General features: G+C 62.0%; 1 protein-coding gene across 2 annotated transcripts; it reads left to right on the top strand.

The window, feature by feature from the left end:
* The first annotated feature begins 1,229 nt into the window (after window positions 1-1,229).
* MYO1G (myosin IG) lies at window positions 1,230-14,946 on the top strand. 2 transcript variants are annotated; one of them, XM_060108972.1, is made up of 21 exons: window positions 1,230-1,726; window positions 1,896-1,989; window positions 2,770-2,935; window positions 3,211-3,264; window positions 3,951-4,046; window positions 4,299-4,418; window positions 5,043-5,267; window positions 5,361-5,506; window positions 5,963-6,077; window positions 6,245-6,415; window positions 6,618-6,688; window positions 7,852-7,926; window positions 8,127-8,259; window positions 8,965-9,131; window positions 9,442-9,649; window positions 11,464-11,687; window positions 12,250-12,394; window positions 13,103-13,207; window positions 13,415-13,528; window positions 14,489-14,643; window positions 14,719-14,946. In XM_060108972.1, the coding sequence occupies exons 1-21, from the start codon at window positions 1,300-1,302 to the stop codon at window positions 14,873-14,875; spliced, it is 3,168 nt and encodes a 1,055-aa protein (XP_059964955.1). In that variant the 5' UTR covers window positions 1,230-1,299; the 3' UTR covers window positions 14,876-14,946. The 2 variants fall into 2 exon arrangements, with proteins under 2 accessions (XP_059964955.1, XP_059964956.1); XM_060108973.1 differs by lacking the exon at window positions 13,415-13,528.
* Window positions 14,947-15,381: the final 435 nt, after the last annotated feature.

The following is a 15,381-nucleotide window of genomic DNA, read 5'->3' as shown; positions in this document are numbered from 1 at the left end:
CCCTCCCCTGAGCTGCTCTGCACAGGAAGGTCGGGGCAACCTGGCCTGGGTGCTTCCCGCCGGCAGGATGGAGGACGAAGGCCCTGAGTGCGGCAAGCCCGACTTCGTGCTTTTGGACCAAGTGACCATGGAGGACTTCATGGAGAACCTGAAGCTCAGGTAGGGGCAGGGGCTCCCCTTCTCCCCATCCCCGCCTCAGGGCCAGGGCAACCAGCCAGTGCTAGAGCAGGCTTCCCAAACCCGGGCCTCCCACACAGCCCAGGTGCCTCCTGACCCCTCCTCCTGGCAGGTGCCAGGCCCCCGGGCTGGGTGGATGCTCCATCCCCCTTGTGGGGCCGTGCTGGGCCCTGGGGGCTCCAAGGGAAGTGGTCAGGGCCCACCTTGGGGGGTGCGGGTGGACAAGCTGAGATGACACTCTCAGGGGGGCATGTGGGGTGCTTCAGGGCGTGGCTGGTAGAAGTGACACGGGGCCCTATTTGCCAGAGGGCAGAGGGCAGGGACGAGTTGGTGGTGACATGGGGTGGCACCAGGAGCTGGCTTCATCCCTGGACAGCCAGGGGGAGCAGAAGGTGACTGTGCAGAGCTTGGGGACAGGTCCCACTGACTCCAGATTGCTGAAGTCAGGCACGGGCGGGCCCTGAGCCAAGGCCAGGGCTGTGGGATGGAGAGTCAGACAGGAAATGAGCTTCTCTTTTGTATGGGGCAGAGAGCTAAGCATGATTTCACTTCATTCCTATAAAGTAGCTTCTGAGAGAGGTATTACCATCTCCGTATTAACGATGGAACCCTGAGCCTCGGGCCACACAGCTTGTGGATGGGAGAGTCTGTCTCCAGCAGGTCCCGGGTGTGCAGGGAGCCAGGCCAGGGAACTCCCGCGTCCGAGGCAGCTGAGGAAGAGGACAGGCTGTCAGGGGCAGGGCGGGTCCGTCAGGGCAGAAGAGTCAAGAGAGGGACGGTGGACACAGGCACCCTTCTGGGTGACTAGGTTCCTGAAGGGAAGGGTCCAGAAGTCTGAGGAAGTGCCCGGGGGGAGGGTGGTGGCACCCCTCCCAGTCCCTGCTGTCTGGGTGGGGCTGGGTTGGGCTGCTTCTGCTTCCGGGTCCCCGCCCAGGTCTTGAGACGGAAACAGCTGGAGGCCGCTCCCCCCGCCTCCCGCCCCCATCTGCTCCCGGTCCTCAACCCAGCTTCCCACACTGCCAGCTCTGCCTTGGCCAGCAAGGCCTCGGGCAAGTCAGTCCCTTAATAAAGTGGGTAGTCATGATTCCCGGGACATCAGGATCCCCGTGGAGAGCAGCTTAGATGCCACCACTGCCTTGTGTGGGGTGCGACTCCCGGCAAACAGCACCAGGAAGGCTCAAGTCAGCCGGCACCCCCTCTCACCCCAACACCCTCGTCTATACTCTCAGCCCTGTGGGTGGGCCAGGGCCCCAAGGCTTCCCGCCTGGGCCCAGCACCCCGGGACCTAGGTGTGTGTCCCCGAGGCCCCGAGCACTGAGGACTGGCCCTGCCTGTGCCAGGTTCGAGAAGGGCCGCATCTACACATACATCGGTGAGGTGCTGGTGTCCGTGAACCCCTACCAGGAGCTGCCCCTGTATGGGCCCGAGGCCATCTCCAGGTACCAGGGCCGCGAGCTCTATGAGCGGCCGCCCCACCTGTACGCCGTGGCCAACGCTGCCTACAGGGCGATGAAGCGCCGGTCCAGGGATACCTGCATTGTTATCTCAGGTACCTGCCCTGCAGCCAGGGCCCAGGCTCTGGCTCACAGCCTCCCTGGGCCCCAGTGTTTTCATTTGTCAAAGATGGGGAGGTGACTGGAGTGCCTGGGAGTGGAGATGGGCACCGGGGGCTGGTTAAGGGGGAACAGCCAGAAACGGTCTGTCGTCCTTTCCGGCAGGGGAGAGCGGGGCAGGGAAGACGGAAGCCAGCAAGCACATCATGCAATACATCGCTGCCGTCACCAACCCTAGCCAGAGGGCCGAGGTGGAGAGGTGAGGGCAGGGAGGGCGTGGGGAGGGGCCTCATGCCTGATGGGGGGCAAGAGACACAATGCAGCCCGGCTCAGGCCAAGTTCAGTGGCTGTCAGCAAGCCCCCAGGTGAGCCACAGCCCGGACCTCTCGACCCAAGGAGAGGTGAGGCCCAGCATGTGGGTGCCCTTCCTCTAGGGACAGGAAGGGAGTGAGGTGCAGCAGGCCGACAGATGGGTGCTGGGCCCTCACTGGGACCTGATGGAGGTGGAGAAGTTGGCTGACCCATCAGGAAGGCCCAGGATGCCAGGCCGGGTGTCAGGGTTTGCGTCGGGAACCCGGAACCCAGGGCCCACCTGCCTGCCAGCTGCTCACCAGCGGGGATTTGTAGGAGCAGCTTCCTGTGTGGGAGCCCCGGCTCTTCCTGTTGAGGTGGGGTAAGGTGGGGTTCGGGGCAGGAGTGGGGTGGGAACAGCGATGGAAGTTCCCAAGCACACATGGCTGGCAGCGCCGAGCGTCCAGACCCAGCTCCTCACTGGGCTGCAGCTTTGGTCTGGGAAGGCAGGGCTAATGCCTTTCTAGGCTCAAGGCTTTACAGGACAACCGGCATGAGCCCCCTGCAGGTGCCTTTCCCAGCATCTCGGAGTCAAAGGCCTGCAAGGGGCAGCGCAGGGTGAGGCCAGGCCCTCAGGCTCCCTCTCCTCCTGTGATGGGGAAGCCTCAGACAGGGATGCTGGACCTGGGCACAGTCCCCAGCGCGAGGTCTTTGCGTTATAGCCCCTCGGCCCCTCTGCCCCACGCAGAGTCAAGGACGTGCTGCTCAAGTCCACCTGCGTGCTGGAGGCCTTCGGCAACGCTCGCACCAACCGCAACCACAACTCCAGCCGCTTCGGCAAGTACATGGACATCAACTTTGACTTCAAAGGAGACCCCGTAGGGGGACACATCCACAGCTACCTGCTGGAGAAGGTGGGCCTTACTACCGAGACCCTGGGCAGGTGGGCCACACAAAGGCCTCCCTCGGGGGGACCAGGCAGAGCTGCCCCACCACGCTGAGCCCCCCAGGCCTGGCACCCTGGGGCCAGGAACCTACCTTCTCAGATGTCCCAGCTTCACCGGGCGGGGCTCCCCCTGTAGCCAGGTCAGCCACCACCCCCACCTGCACTGCCCCGGGGGCTCTGGGACAGGTCCCCTGGGGTGGGGCCAGCATCCAGGCCTCGGTCCAGCTGCTCCTCTCTCCTCAGTCTCGGGTCCTCAAGCAGCACGTGGGCGAGAGGAACTTCCATGCCTTCTACCAGGTGAGCCAAAGCAGGCAGGGGGAGACCTGCAGGGAAGGCCTTCTGATTGCCCCACCCACAGTCCCTTGCCCTCCCCTCTCCCTCCATGCCATCGCCCCGGCCCCACCCCTACTGCGGTGGGAGCTCCCTGAACACGGCTGTGTGTGCACCTCATCTGACTCTGACGTGGGGTCCCCCTGGATGCGGGCAGGGCAGTGTCCACACCATGTCTGACACTGAGGTGGATTCTGGACACTGATAGTGTCTACACTGGGTTAGACCCACTGAGGTGGTGTCTCCCTGGACTTGGGTGGTATCTACATTCTTTCTGACTCACCGAAGTGCCTCTGCCTGGACACTGGCAGTGTCTACATCGTGTCTGATCACTGAAGCAGGTCCTCCCAGGACACAGGCAATGTCTGCAATGTGTCTGACCTCTGAAGTGGGTCTCTGTGGACTCAGGTGGTATCTACACCATGTCTGACCACTGAAGTGGTCTTTCCCTGGATAGGCGTGGTGTCTACACAGTATCTGACCTAGAAGTAGGTTCTCCCTGGGCTCAGGCGGTGTCTATACCATCACTGTGCTGACCCACACCGTGAATGTGTTGGGTCAGCGGTGGTAGAAGGACGCGTCTGTTTGTCCTGCGTACGTGGGTGGGGTCTTTGGAGCTCAGCGGCCTAATGGAGGGGTGTCGGGTCCTCCAGGTGCTGCGGGGCTGTGAGGACAAGGAGCTGCAAGAACTGCACCTGCAGAGAAACGCTGCGCTCTATAATTTCACCCGCCAGGGGGCGGGGCTCAGTGTGAGTGGGGCAGGGAGCCCAGGCTCTAATCACGCTTAGTCCCAGGACCCTGGTGCTGGTGGCCAGTGACTTCAGCAGGGCCCAGGGTGGTGTGCATGGCTCAGAGGGACTGGTGGGCCCTGACTCGGCAGGCTTTCAGTTGGAGGAATCGGGGCTCAGCGCCGGGATGGGGGTGCAGTGGGTGAGCATGCGCCCTGGGACAGGACTCGAGGCTCAGGGTGGCACCGGGGTGCTGAGCCCTTTCTCCCCCAGGTCTTGGACAGCGATGAGAAGAGCCACCACCAGGCGGTGACGGAGGCCATGCGGGTGATCGGCTTCAGTCCTGAGGAGGTGGCCTCCGTGCACCGGATCCTGGCCGCCATCCTGCACCTGGTGAGCCTGGCTGTGGGCTCTGTGGCCATTTCCCCATGGGGTGCCCTGGCCGGGCACCTCCCCTGGAGGAGAAGACTGGCCTCTGACAACCCAGCCATGTAACTGGCCCACTTCTCCCTCTGCTGAAACTGAGTTGCTTTGGCTATGGGTTCCCACAGGCCGGACCCTGAGCCGTGGGCCCTGCATGCCCAGTATGGGCCTGGTCCTTGTCTGGTAGATCAGCCCAGACTTAGCAGGCAAGGGCAGTCTGGGCTCAGTAAAGCTGAGCACATGCAGACCGGCCTTTTGCTTCCGTCACCTAAGAGCTGTGTGGCCTTGGGCAGGTTACTCAGTGCCTCAGCCTTAGTTCTCTCTGAGGAAGCAAGAGGAATGGGTAGCACATAGCCAGCTGCAGAAGGATGCGGTGGGACCATTCACATGACGTTCGGGTGGGAAGCCTTGGGGAAGGCTCTGGCGTGCTCCAGGAAGCGCTCCCCTCTCTCTCTCTGGCTGTGTATGTGGTAGAAGCCAAGCTCTACTGTACCCTGCGTCCCTGCCTCCCCCCGCCCCGCCGGGGGCAGAGGGGTGCATGCAGCAGGCTCCTCTGAGACGCGGAGCCTGACTTCATGGTTCCCGCGTCACCAGGGAAACATCGAGTTTGTGGAGCTGGAGGAAGGGAGTCTGGAGCACAGGCGCCTGGCGGTGACTGATGAGGTGCTGGTGGACCACGTGGCTGAGCTGACGGCCACACCCCGGGCGATGGCGCTGCGCTGCCTGCTGGCTCGCACCGTGGCCTCAGGAGGCAGGGAACTCATCGAGAAGGGCCACACTGCGGCCGAGGCCAGCTACGCCCGGGACGCCTGTGCCAAGGTGCTCTGGAGGTGGGGGGGCAACCTGCAGGCCTTCTCGGAGGAGACGAGGCCAGAGGCAGTCAGAGGCAGCTGGCTCCTGGCCTCTTCCCAGGCAGTGTACCAGCGGCTGTTTGAGTGGGTGGTGGACCGGATCAACCGTGTCATGGAACCCCGGGACCGGGACCCCCGGCGCGACGGCAAGGACACAGTCATCGGCGTGCTGGACATCTACGGCTTCGAGGTGTTCCCTGTCAACAGGTGGGTAGCCCTGCCACCACACCCTGACCCCGCCCACCCTCTAAGGCCGCCTTAGTCCTGGGGAGCTCGGCTGGGCTGGGGAGCAGGCGGTCTGGCGTCGGTGCCGGTCGGTCCCTGGCCCCAGGCTCGTGCCTTCAAGCCGGCCTCAGCTGTGCCGCCGTCCACTGGCGCCTGGGAAGGCAAGATCTCGGCTCACTTCCCCTCGCTGGGACTCCCAGATCCACTCCAGGGCGTGCGTGCTGGACTTGGGGGCAGGCGGGTAAAAGGGCGGCCTGGGAGTGGGAGATGCTCCCCGACAGAGAGGCCACTTGGGGCGCCGGGCACCAGCCCCCTCAGGCAAACTTCAGGGGATCTATTTGCGGGGAAGTCTGCCATATGTTGCGCTTGCTCCCCATGGAGCCAAAGCCCTGAGGTGGGCGGTCGAGGCGTGACTCTCAACGGCCCCTCCACCTTCAGCTTCGAGCAGTTCTGCATCAATTACTGCAACGAGAAGCTGCAGCAGCTCTTCATCCAGCTCATCCTGAAGCAGGAGCAGGAGGAATATGAGCGGGAGGGCATCGCCTGGCAGAGCGTGAGTGCCGGGCCCGTCCTGCACACCGCGGGCCCCGGAGGGAGAGGCATGGCGCTGGGCGGGCGGGTGTGTGCAGAGGAGGGCGCGGGGGAGCGGGCGCCGGGCAGGCAATTGGGCGAGAGGCCGGCCGACGGGGCTCCGGAGCTGCCCTGCCTGCCCTCCCGCAGGTGGAGTACTTCAACAATACCACCATCGTGGACCTGGTGGAGCGGCCCCACCGGGGCATCCTGGCTGTGCTGGATGAGGCCTGCAGCAGCGCGGGCCCCATCACTGACCGGATCTTCCTGCAGACCCTGGACACGCACCACCGCCACCACCCGCACTACACCAGCCGCCAGGTGCCCCTCCGCCCCTGCGGTCGCCCCCGCCCTGTGCACCCCCGGCTGGTCCCAGCACTGGAAAGGGTGCTACAGGTGCCACGCTGCCTGTCTTGGGGGCGGTCCTTGGCGGTGGCTCAGCCTTCTCTGCAGGACTGTCCCCCCCTCCCCCAGATCCCCCCCACACCTTCTGTGCCTTGACCTGGCCTGCCCCCGCCCATAGCTCTGCCCCACAGACAAGACCATGGAGTTTGGCCGAGACTTCCGGATCAAGCACTATGCAGGGGATGTCATGTAAGGGCCCCCCACTGAGCATCTGCCCCCTCCCCTTTTTAAGGCACTGAAAATATTTCCTTCACCAGATTCACAAGCATACAATGGGGCTTTTAAGATAGCGATTCTCGGGCTTCCCTGGTGGCGCAGTGGTTGAGAGTCCGCCTGCCGATGCAGGGGACACGGGTTCGTGCCCCGGTCCGGGAAGATCCCACATGCAGCGGAGCAGCTGGTACCGCAAAAAAAAAAATAAGATAGCGATTCTCAGCCCTGGCTGCATCATAGAATCTCCTGGGAAGCTTTTTAAAAAATGCCCATTTCTGGGAGAGGGGCTGGAGATTCCGAGGTGCAGCCAGGGTGGACCTGTGCTCCTAGCCCAGGGCCAGTTCTTGTCACGCTTTGAGCAAAGCCTGCACATCAAGGTGCAGGCCAGCAAGGAGGGGCAGAGGGGCGAGAGGCTGTGTTTCTAACGAGCTCCCAGGCCAGATGGACACTGCGGGTCCTCGGGCCACACACCAAGTACCGAGGCCCCAGGTGTCTTTCAGGAGTGGCCATGATTATTATTAATTTCCCTGTCACTCACCTCACCCGGAAGTGGATCTGAGGTGACACAGAGAGAGGCACAAGTGTCCAACGTGTCCTTCACAAGGTGAAGAAATAGGAGTCCAAAAGACGAAGCCACCAGAAGTCAGATCCCATGGCCTTGAGCCTTTCTAGGAGCTGCAAGGGAAGCCAAGATTTTAGCGCTGAGCTTTCTAACAGTCAAGGGACGAGACGATGAATCTGAGGTTCTCAGGGCCACTGGAACAAAATAGACCAATGACTCAGGAGTTCCTGGTTGTAACTGCAATCGCCGATGTTTTTGGAAACTCAGTAGGCACTGTTCTGAGCTCGTGGTCTCTGCTGAGGCACAGAGAGTTTAAGTAACTTGTCCTAGGTCAGGTCACACCGCATGTATGTGCTAGAGCCAGGGTTCAGTGATGTGACATTTGGCATCTCTCAGGAGAGAAACTTCTGAGGGAGGAGGGCTTATGTGATGAAAGGGAAGACAGAAAGGAGAGGGGAAGAAGAGAAGCACGTGAGGAGGAAGGAAGGGAGGCTGACCAGGTGGGAGGAGGGGAAGGAGCATGCTGGGGGCCATCCGAGGGCCCCGTCTCCTCAATGGCCCTGTCCCCCCCGACCAGGTACTCGGCGGAGGGCTTCATTGACAAGAACAGAGACTCCCTCTTCCAGGACTTCAAGCGGCTGCTGTACAACAGGTGAGCAGGCTCTGTGGGCATGCGTGTGGGCACCAGAGGGCGAGGGCCCAGGGGCTCTGGCTGGAAGGGCCTTCAGACACTCCGGTCTGACCCTCACAGACAGCCTGAGGGTCAAAGCTGAGGCCATGAAGCTTACAAATGGCCAGGCTGGGGTGTGGGTTGTCCTGGAGGGCGGCTGGCCATGCAGCCTGTGTCCACAGCACGGACCCCACCCTGCGGGCCATGTGGCCAGATGGGCAGCAGGACATCACAGAGGTGACCAAGCGCCCCCTGACGGCCGGCACGCTCTTCAAGAACTCCATGGTGGCCCTGGTGGAAAACCTGGCCTCCAAGGTACGGCCCCCCCCCAACCCCACCCTGAGTCTGGATCCTTCCGGATCCTTCTATTTCCTGTCTGCTGCGAGCCACACCCCCTCCAGCAGGGAGGGACCGGCCGCTGCACAGGCTAAGGTGCCCTGGACCAGGCCGAGGCTTGAGTAAATGCGGGGTCCCAGCAGCCTTCCCCTGGCCTCGTTGCCTCTTGGGGATGGGCTGGGGGAGACCTTGCTCAGAGCTTGGGTTGGCCCAGCCCTGGTCCTGCCCAGATACGGGGTTAGCTTCTGGAAGCTGGGGCCACAGGGACAGGAAAGTGGCACGAGCACCTCACAGAGCTTGGGGCCCAAAGTCAGAGCGGGCAGTGGAAGGACAGCGGAATATCCAGAGACTCAGCAGCGCCTCTGGGAAGCGAAAGGAAAAGCTAAGGGGCTTTGCTGCCCGGTCAGAACCTGGCTCTGGGCCAGCCTCCTGCCCGCACCCAGCACTGGGCTCCCAGGTCCCATGCTGCCCGCCACCCCTCATCCCCAGTCTCCTCCTGGCCTCAGCCTTCGGCCTGCCCTTGGGCCCTCAGCCTCCCCCTCCCCCGAGAGCCTCTTCCCCACGCAGACGGACGGCAGCTTGGGAGGATGGAGACGGCAGGATGGAGACAGCTCGCTTGCTGCCCCTGCCGGGTGACTGTAGGGCCGCGACACTGGCCTTTCCGAGTGTCCTTTGTCCCCACAGGAGCCCTTCTACGTCCGCTGCATCAAGCCCAATGAGGACAAGGCGGCCGCGAAGCTGGACGAGGGCCACTGTCGCCACCAGGTCGCATACCTGGGGCTGCTGGAGAACGTGAGGGTCCGCAGGGCCGGCTTCGCTTCCCGCCAGCCCTATTCTCGATTCCTACTCAGGTACGGCCCCTCCCCCTGGGGCGTGTCCTTGAGGGGCTCCAGCAGCGGGCCGCGCGGGTGCCCAAAGCAGCGGGCGCTTTTCAGACTTCAAGGCGGGAGCCTGCACGCTGCTGTGACACACGGGGTTGGGTGGGGCGGGGATGGGCTGCGTGGGATCGGCAGGGAGGGTGTGGGCGTGGCGCTGGAGTGCGCGGGGGGGGGGGGGGGGGGCGGTGCGGTGCGGGGGCATGGGGGCGGGGCGAGTCAAGGCGGGACGGGTCCGCACTCCTCCCCAGGGTCTGGTGCCCACTGCTCGGTCCTTCTGTGACAGGTACAAGATGACCTGTGAGTACACGTGGCCAAACCACCTGCTGGGCTCCGATAGGGCGGCCGTGAGCGCCCTCCTGGAGCAGCACGGGCTGCAGGGGGACGTGGCCTTCGGCCACAGCAAACTCTTCATCCGTTCGCCCCGGACGCTGGTCACGCTGGAGCAGAGCCGCGCGTGTCTCATCCCCATCATCGTGCTGCTGCTACAGAAGGTGCGGCGGGGCTGGATGGCCACCGGGGAGGGTGTGGGAGGATGGGGAGGAGAGAGCTGTGTGCGTTACCTGGGGGGAGGGGAGAGATGGATGTGTACCACCCGGAGTCGGGGGGATGTGCGTACACTGAGGGGAGCACAAGCACACTTCCAAGTACCGGGGGAGCCCCCGCTCGCAGGTGACAAACCGACACGGAAATTGACTTAAGCAAAAAGTGTGGATGTTGTTCGGGTCACCTCTGTTCTGTGGCCACCAGCCTCAGGCCCAGGTGCTCAAAACAAGACATTCAGGAATCTGGCTTCCTTCCTTCCTTTCTTTTTTCCTTCTTTTCTTCCACTTATTCTGAAAGATTTCAGGCCTGGAAAAAAGCGTGCAGAATGGTGTGCTATATTCCCACACGCCTACTGCCCTGTGTCAACCATGTCACATGACCAACGTGGTTTTGGGTAGACATCGCACCTCTATCCCAGTTATTCTGAAGCAAATCATTTCATTTATAATCATTTCAGTATGTCTACCCAAAGGATAAGGATTCTCCCACCTCTCCCCATAACTTTTTATTTCTAACATTTCAAACCTACAGAAAAGTGGAAAGATTCGTACAATGATTACTATTCACCTGGATTGCTCCAATTATGTTCTCCCCTCCCCCCCACACCCTGTCTCTGTCTCTCTGTCTCTATCTCTCTTTCTCCATACGCACATACAGATACCCACATATGCATATATTTGTATTTTTTCCCAAACCATATAAAGTAATGACACCCCTAAATCCTTCAGCAGGCATATCCTAAGAACAAGGTCATCCACCTTTATAACCACACTGACATTAGCACGTTCAAGAAGCCTAACACTGGGAGTTCCCTGGAGGTGCAGTGGTTAGGGCTCTGCGCTTCCACTGCAGGGGGCACGGGTTCCATCTCTGGTGTGGGAACTAAGATCCCGCATGCTGCAGGGCATGGCCAAAAAAAAAAAAAAAAAAGAAACCTGACACTGATAAAACATATTCTACACATCTGAATGTCTAATATGTAGGCCATATTTAAATTTCTGAAAGGGTACCACTATGACCCATTACATCTTTTATTTTTTAATTTTTTTTATTTTTAAATGGTATGGTAGAGTAGTTTTTTTTTTTTTTTTTTTTTGGCTGCGTTGGCTCTTTGCTGCTGCATACGGGCTTTCTCTAGTTGCGGCGAACGGGGGGCTACTCTTCGTTGCAGTGCGCGGGCTTCTCACCGCGGTGGCTTCTCTTGTTGCGGAGCACGGGCTCTAGGCACGCGGGCTTCAGTAGGTGTGGCACGCAGGCTTAGTTGCTCCACAGAATGTGGACCTTCTTGAGCCAGGGATCGAACCCGTGTCCCCTGCATTGGCAGGAGGATTCTTAACCCCTGCGCCACCAGGGAAGTCCCCCATTACATCTTTTAAAAACCCAGAATCCAACTAAGGATGACACACTGCATTTCATTGTTACCTCTGTTATCTCCTGTAACACACAGGGTTTTTTTTTAAGAACATGACCTAATACCATCACAGAAACAGGATTTAGAAAGTTCACACTGACTTGCTGCTGTCCTGTCCAGTCAATAACCACATGTCCCCAGTCGTGTCCTCAGTCTGTTCAACTCAGGGTCTATACTTTGCTTAAGTCTGTTTTAATCTGTGGGTTCGCCGGGCTGCTTGCCTTGTAGGATCTTCAGTCTGGGTTTTGACGGTTACATTCTCGGGTGCCCCTCCATTTTGGGGTCTCCTAAGGAGAGGGAGGTGGGGCCTGGCAGGGCCTAACGGAGCACCACCTCCCACTGGCCCCCCAGGCATGGCGGGGCACGCTGGCCAGGCGGCACTGCCGGCAACTGAGGGCCGTCTACACCATCATGCGCTGGTTCCGGAGGCACAAGGTGCGCGCTCACCTGGCAGAGATGCAGCGGCGATTCCAGGCTGCACGGCAGCCCCCGCTCTACGGCCGTGACCTTGTGTGGCCGCTGCCCCCTGCTGTGCTGCAGCCTTTCCAGGACATCTGCCAGGCACTCTTCTGCAGGTACTCGCCCTCTGTCACCGCCCCTCACTCTTTTCCACTCAGCTAGAGCCCACTGAACACCCGGACCGGGCCATCTGAACCCCTTGGTGCTAGCCAGGAGACAGGTGGTCCCATTGGATAAGCAGGAAAACAGGGGGCTGTGCACACCCACACCCCACAGCCGGTGGAAGATACCTAATGTCCCCAGCACCATTCTGGACATCTGGAGGGTATGCAGGCCTCCATCTCCTTGCGAGAGGCTTGCAGGGAGGGTGGTGGGTCAGAGCTAGAAGTGGGGGAACCTCTGCAGCTGAGCAGGGCTTTGAAGGCTGAGTAGGAGTTCTTTAGGAGAGGTGGGAAGGGCACCCAGCATGCTCAGAGCAGGAGAGGCCACCTTCCACTGAGACCAGGGAGGCTGGGACACAGAGGGTGGCTAGTGCCTGGCTGAGGGGCCTGGCCTCATCCTGTGGGGGAAGGGACATGAAAAGGCACTAACGTGTGTTCTCAGGAAAGGGGGCACAACCAGGAGTGGGGAAGGGTGAGACCTGCACGGGGGTCTGTCTGACCACCTGGCCCTCTCCAGGTGGCGGGCCCGGCAGCTGGTGAAGAACATCCCCCCTTCAGACATGGCTCAGATCAAGGCCAAGGTGGCCGCCATGGCGGCCCTGCAGGAGCTGCGACAGGACTGGGGCTGCCGGCGGGCCTGGGCCCGGGACTACTTGTCCTCCGTAAGTGTCAGGGCTGTGGGGTCTGGGGGCCAAGGAGGGGCTCAAGGCTGAAAGCTTGCCCATGTACGCCTCAGCTGTCCTCTCCCTGAGCCTGGCTGTCCTGTGGGCTGTACCCCTCTGTTCCTGCCCCTGGCCTCTGAAGTTCAAGGGTTTTTACCCAGAACCAGCTAGCCTGGGCTTTACTCAGCACCTCCCCCTCTGCCCTACTCCCACTTGCCTTCCTGTGTTTTCAGGTCAGCCCCCCCATTCTCTGGCACAGACCCCCCTTCTTAGGCACAGCCCCCTGACTCCATGCCTTGGCCCCCCTTGGCCCACACAGGTGCTATATGAGCCCCCCCCCGGCCCTATTCTGCAGGGGATGAAGCCTCAGGGGTGCGAGGTTTGCCCAGGTGGGTGGCTTGGCATGGAGGAGCGAGGTCCCACCCAGCCCCTTCCATCTCCCAGTCTGCCCAGGCCTGGCGTGGGGAGCTGGGCTGGGGGGTGGGTGTGGAGGGCACAGACATGTGTGCCTAGAACCTCAGGGCTGCAGAGGGTCTGTGCGGTGGGCCTTCAGGGAAGCCAGCGTGGCAGGTGGACCCACCAGGAGGCTGGCGCATGGCCTGACGAGGTTCTCTGAGGTCAAGGATAACTGTGCCAATTCCCTGAGAGTTGCTGTCAGTCAGGCATGGTCCCAAAACCCCATCCCAAGCAGCCCCCATCTGTCCTCAGGCCACAGACAACCCCACAGCCTCAGGCCTGTTTGCTCAGCGACTGAAGACGCTTCGGGAAAAGGACGGCTTCGGGGCCGTGCTCTTCTCCAGCCATGTCCGAAAGGTGAGCAGTGAATGCAGGGCTGCAGGCCCATGGCAGTCCCGGCCCAGGCCTAGCTTAGAGGTTTCACAGCTGATCCTGAAACTTCAAAAGTAGTCAGCTCCAGCCCAGTCAGTGAGAGAGTGGCCTCAGGGAGGCGAGGCCACCGGCCACACCTGCTGGGGAGCCCCCTGGGCCAGGCAAGTGACCCTGAGAGTACCTGTCCCACAGGTGAATCGCTTCAACAAAAGCCGGGACCGGGCGCTGCTGCTCACAGACCGGCACCTCTACAAGCTGGAGCCGGGCCGGCAGTACCGGGTGATGCGGGCCGTGCCCCTGGACGTGGTGAGCCCTGGTCGGGGGCGGGGGCATCCATGCGGCCCCAGCTGGCCCAGTGTCCTGCTGGGCACTGCCGGGCCCCTCCCCTCATGCCTACCTGGGATGGCTGGAGCTTTCTAGAACTCAGCATCATCTCAGGATGGCAAATCCTCCCCCACCCCATGTGCCCCTGCTGAACAGCCTGCAGAGGCTTCCGGTTGCCCCACGGGTGGGGGGCCCAGAGCCCCATCCTCGGCCTCCTCGCCCCCCTCCTGCTCCACACTTTGGCAGAACGAAATGCCAAATGGCCCCTCTTCCCCACATCTGTGCCAGTGCCTGCCCGGGGGTCTCCACCACTGGACTGCATGGAGCTGGCTGCAGTGTGTGGCTGCCACCCGTGGGACCCTGTCCCCCCCCTTTCACCCCTCTGTCCAGTTCTGTGACCCACTTGCTCCCTGGAGTAGCAGCTCATATTCCCACAGGCCAAGGGGCGACCCAGGGCAGGGACTGAGGCTGGGGGTCCCTGTAACTGTCAGGGTGGGGGACCATCTGGTATGGTGGCCACGACCCGTGCGGCTATATAAATGCAATGAAAAGGAAAGAAAAGTAAAAGTTCAGCTCCTCAGTGGCACCAGCACATTCAGGTGCTGGAGAGCCACAGGTTAGCAGTGGTGCCACGTTAGACTGTGCAGATCTAGAACATTCCATTAGGGCAAAAAGCCCTCGTGTGCGGTGCGTCCTGCCCGACCCTCCCCTTTATGGGCAGGACCAGAGAGGGAGGAAGGGGACCTAGAGGGGACAGCAGGGCTGTGGGGCCTGGGGGAGAGGAGGGGAGCTCGGGAGAGGCCGAGGGGAGAGGGCGGGGTGCTGGGGAGGGGAAGATGCATGCGGGCGGGCGGGCCTGTGCTCCTGGGCTGCGGGGCGGAGGTGAGGGTTTGGGGAGGAGGACCTGCCGCGCCCCTGACCCTGAGACCCCGCCCCCTTCAGGTGACCGGGCTGAGCGTGACCAGCGGGCGGGACCAGCTGGTGGTGCTGCACGCGCGGGGCTACGACGACCTGGTGATGTGTCTGCACCGCTCCCGGCCGCCGCTGGACAACCGCGTCGGGGAGCTGGTGGGTGTGCTGGCCGCGCACTGCCAGGGGTGAGTCTCGGGGCGTGGGGGCGGCTGCGGGGCTGCGGAGCCCTGCCCGTCCTGACCCTGACCTCCCTCCTTCAGGGAGGGCCGGGCCCTGGAGGTCCGCGTCTCCGACTGCATCCCGCTGATCCAGCGCGGGGCTCGGCGCCTGGTCTCCGTGGAGCCCAAGCCGGAGCAGCCAGAGCCGGATTTCCGCTGCAGCCGCGGTGCCTTCACCCTCCTGTGGCCGGGCTGCTGAGCCGGCCTACCCGCCCACACCGGGGCCCGGCCGAGGAGTTCTCCACCCGCGCCCACACCGGGGAAAGATCGCAGTCTCGCTGTGCAATAAAGGACGCTGAGTCTGTGATGGGCGTAGGCTTGTGTCCGGGGGTGGACAGTCTCCAGCCACCGCCGATTTGGCAAATGTCACCCCAGTGTCCTCTGCTGACCCCTGCATCCAAGGCTGCCCCTCTTGGGTTTCCGAATGTCCCCAGAACCTTGGTCTCTTTCTCTCTCCTCCCCTCCTGTAGGACTCCATTGTTCCTATTGGGCCATTGGGGAAGCTTGGGGGTCCCAGGGCTGTCTTGGGACGGGCCTTGGGCAGAGCACACACTGGGGGCACACACTGTCCCAGCTGCTGTCTGTGTCGGTGCTGGGTATGGGCATTCCACGGCCTGGGAACCCTACCTCTGGGACACCGGTAGCCAGGACCCCCCAGACTCTGGGAGCCCGTCCCGTGCCTGGGGTTTCTCCAGGAAGCCAACC

Source organism: Mesoplodon densirostris, chromosome 9 (genome assembly GCF_025265405.1).
Source record: "Mesoplodon densirostris isolate mMesDen1 chromosome 9, mMesDen1 primary haplotype, whole genome shotgun sequence".
NCBI lineage: Eukaryota > Metazoa > Chordata > Mammalia > Artiodactyla > Ziphiidae > Mesoplodon > Mesoplodon densirostris.
The sequence above is the reverse complement of the archived record's forward strand: the minus strand, read 5'-3'. Positions and strand labels throughout refer to the sequence as shown.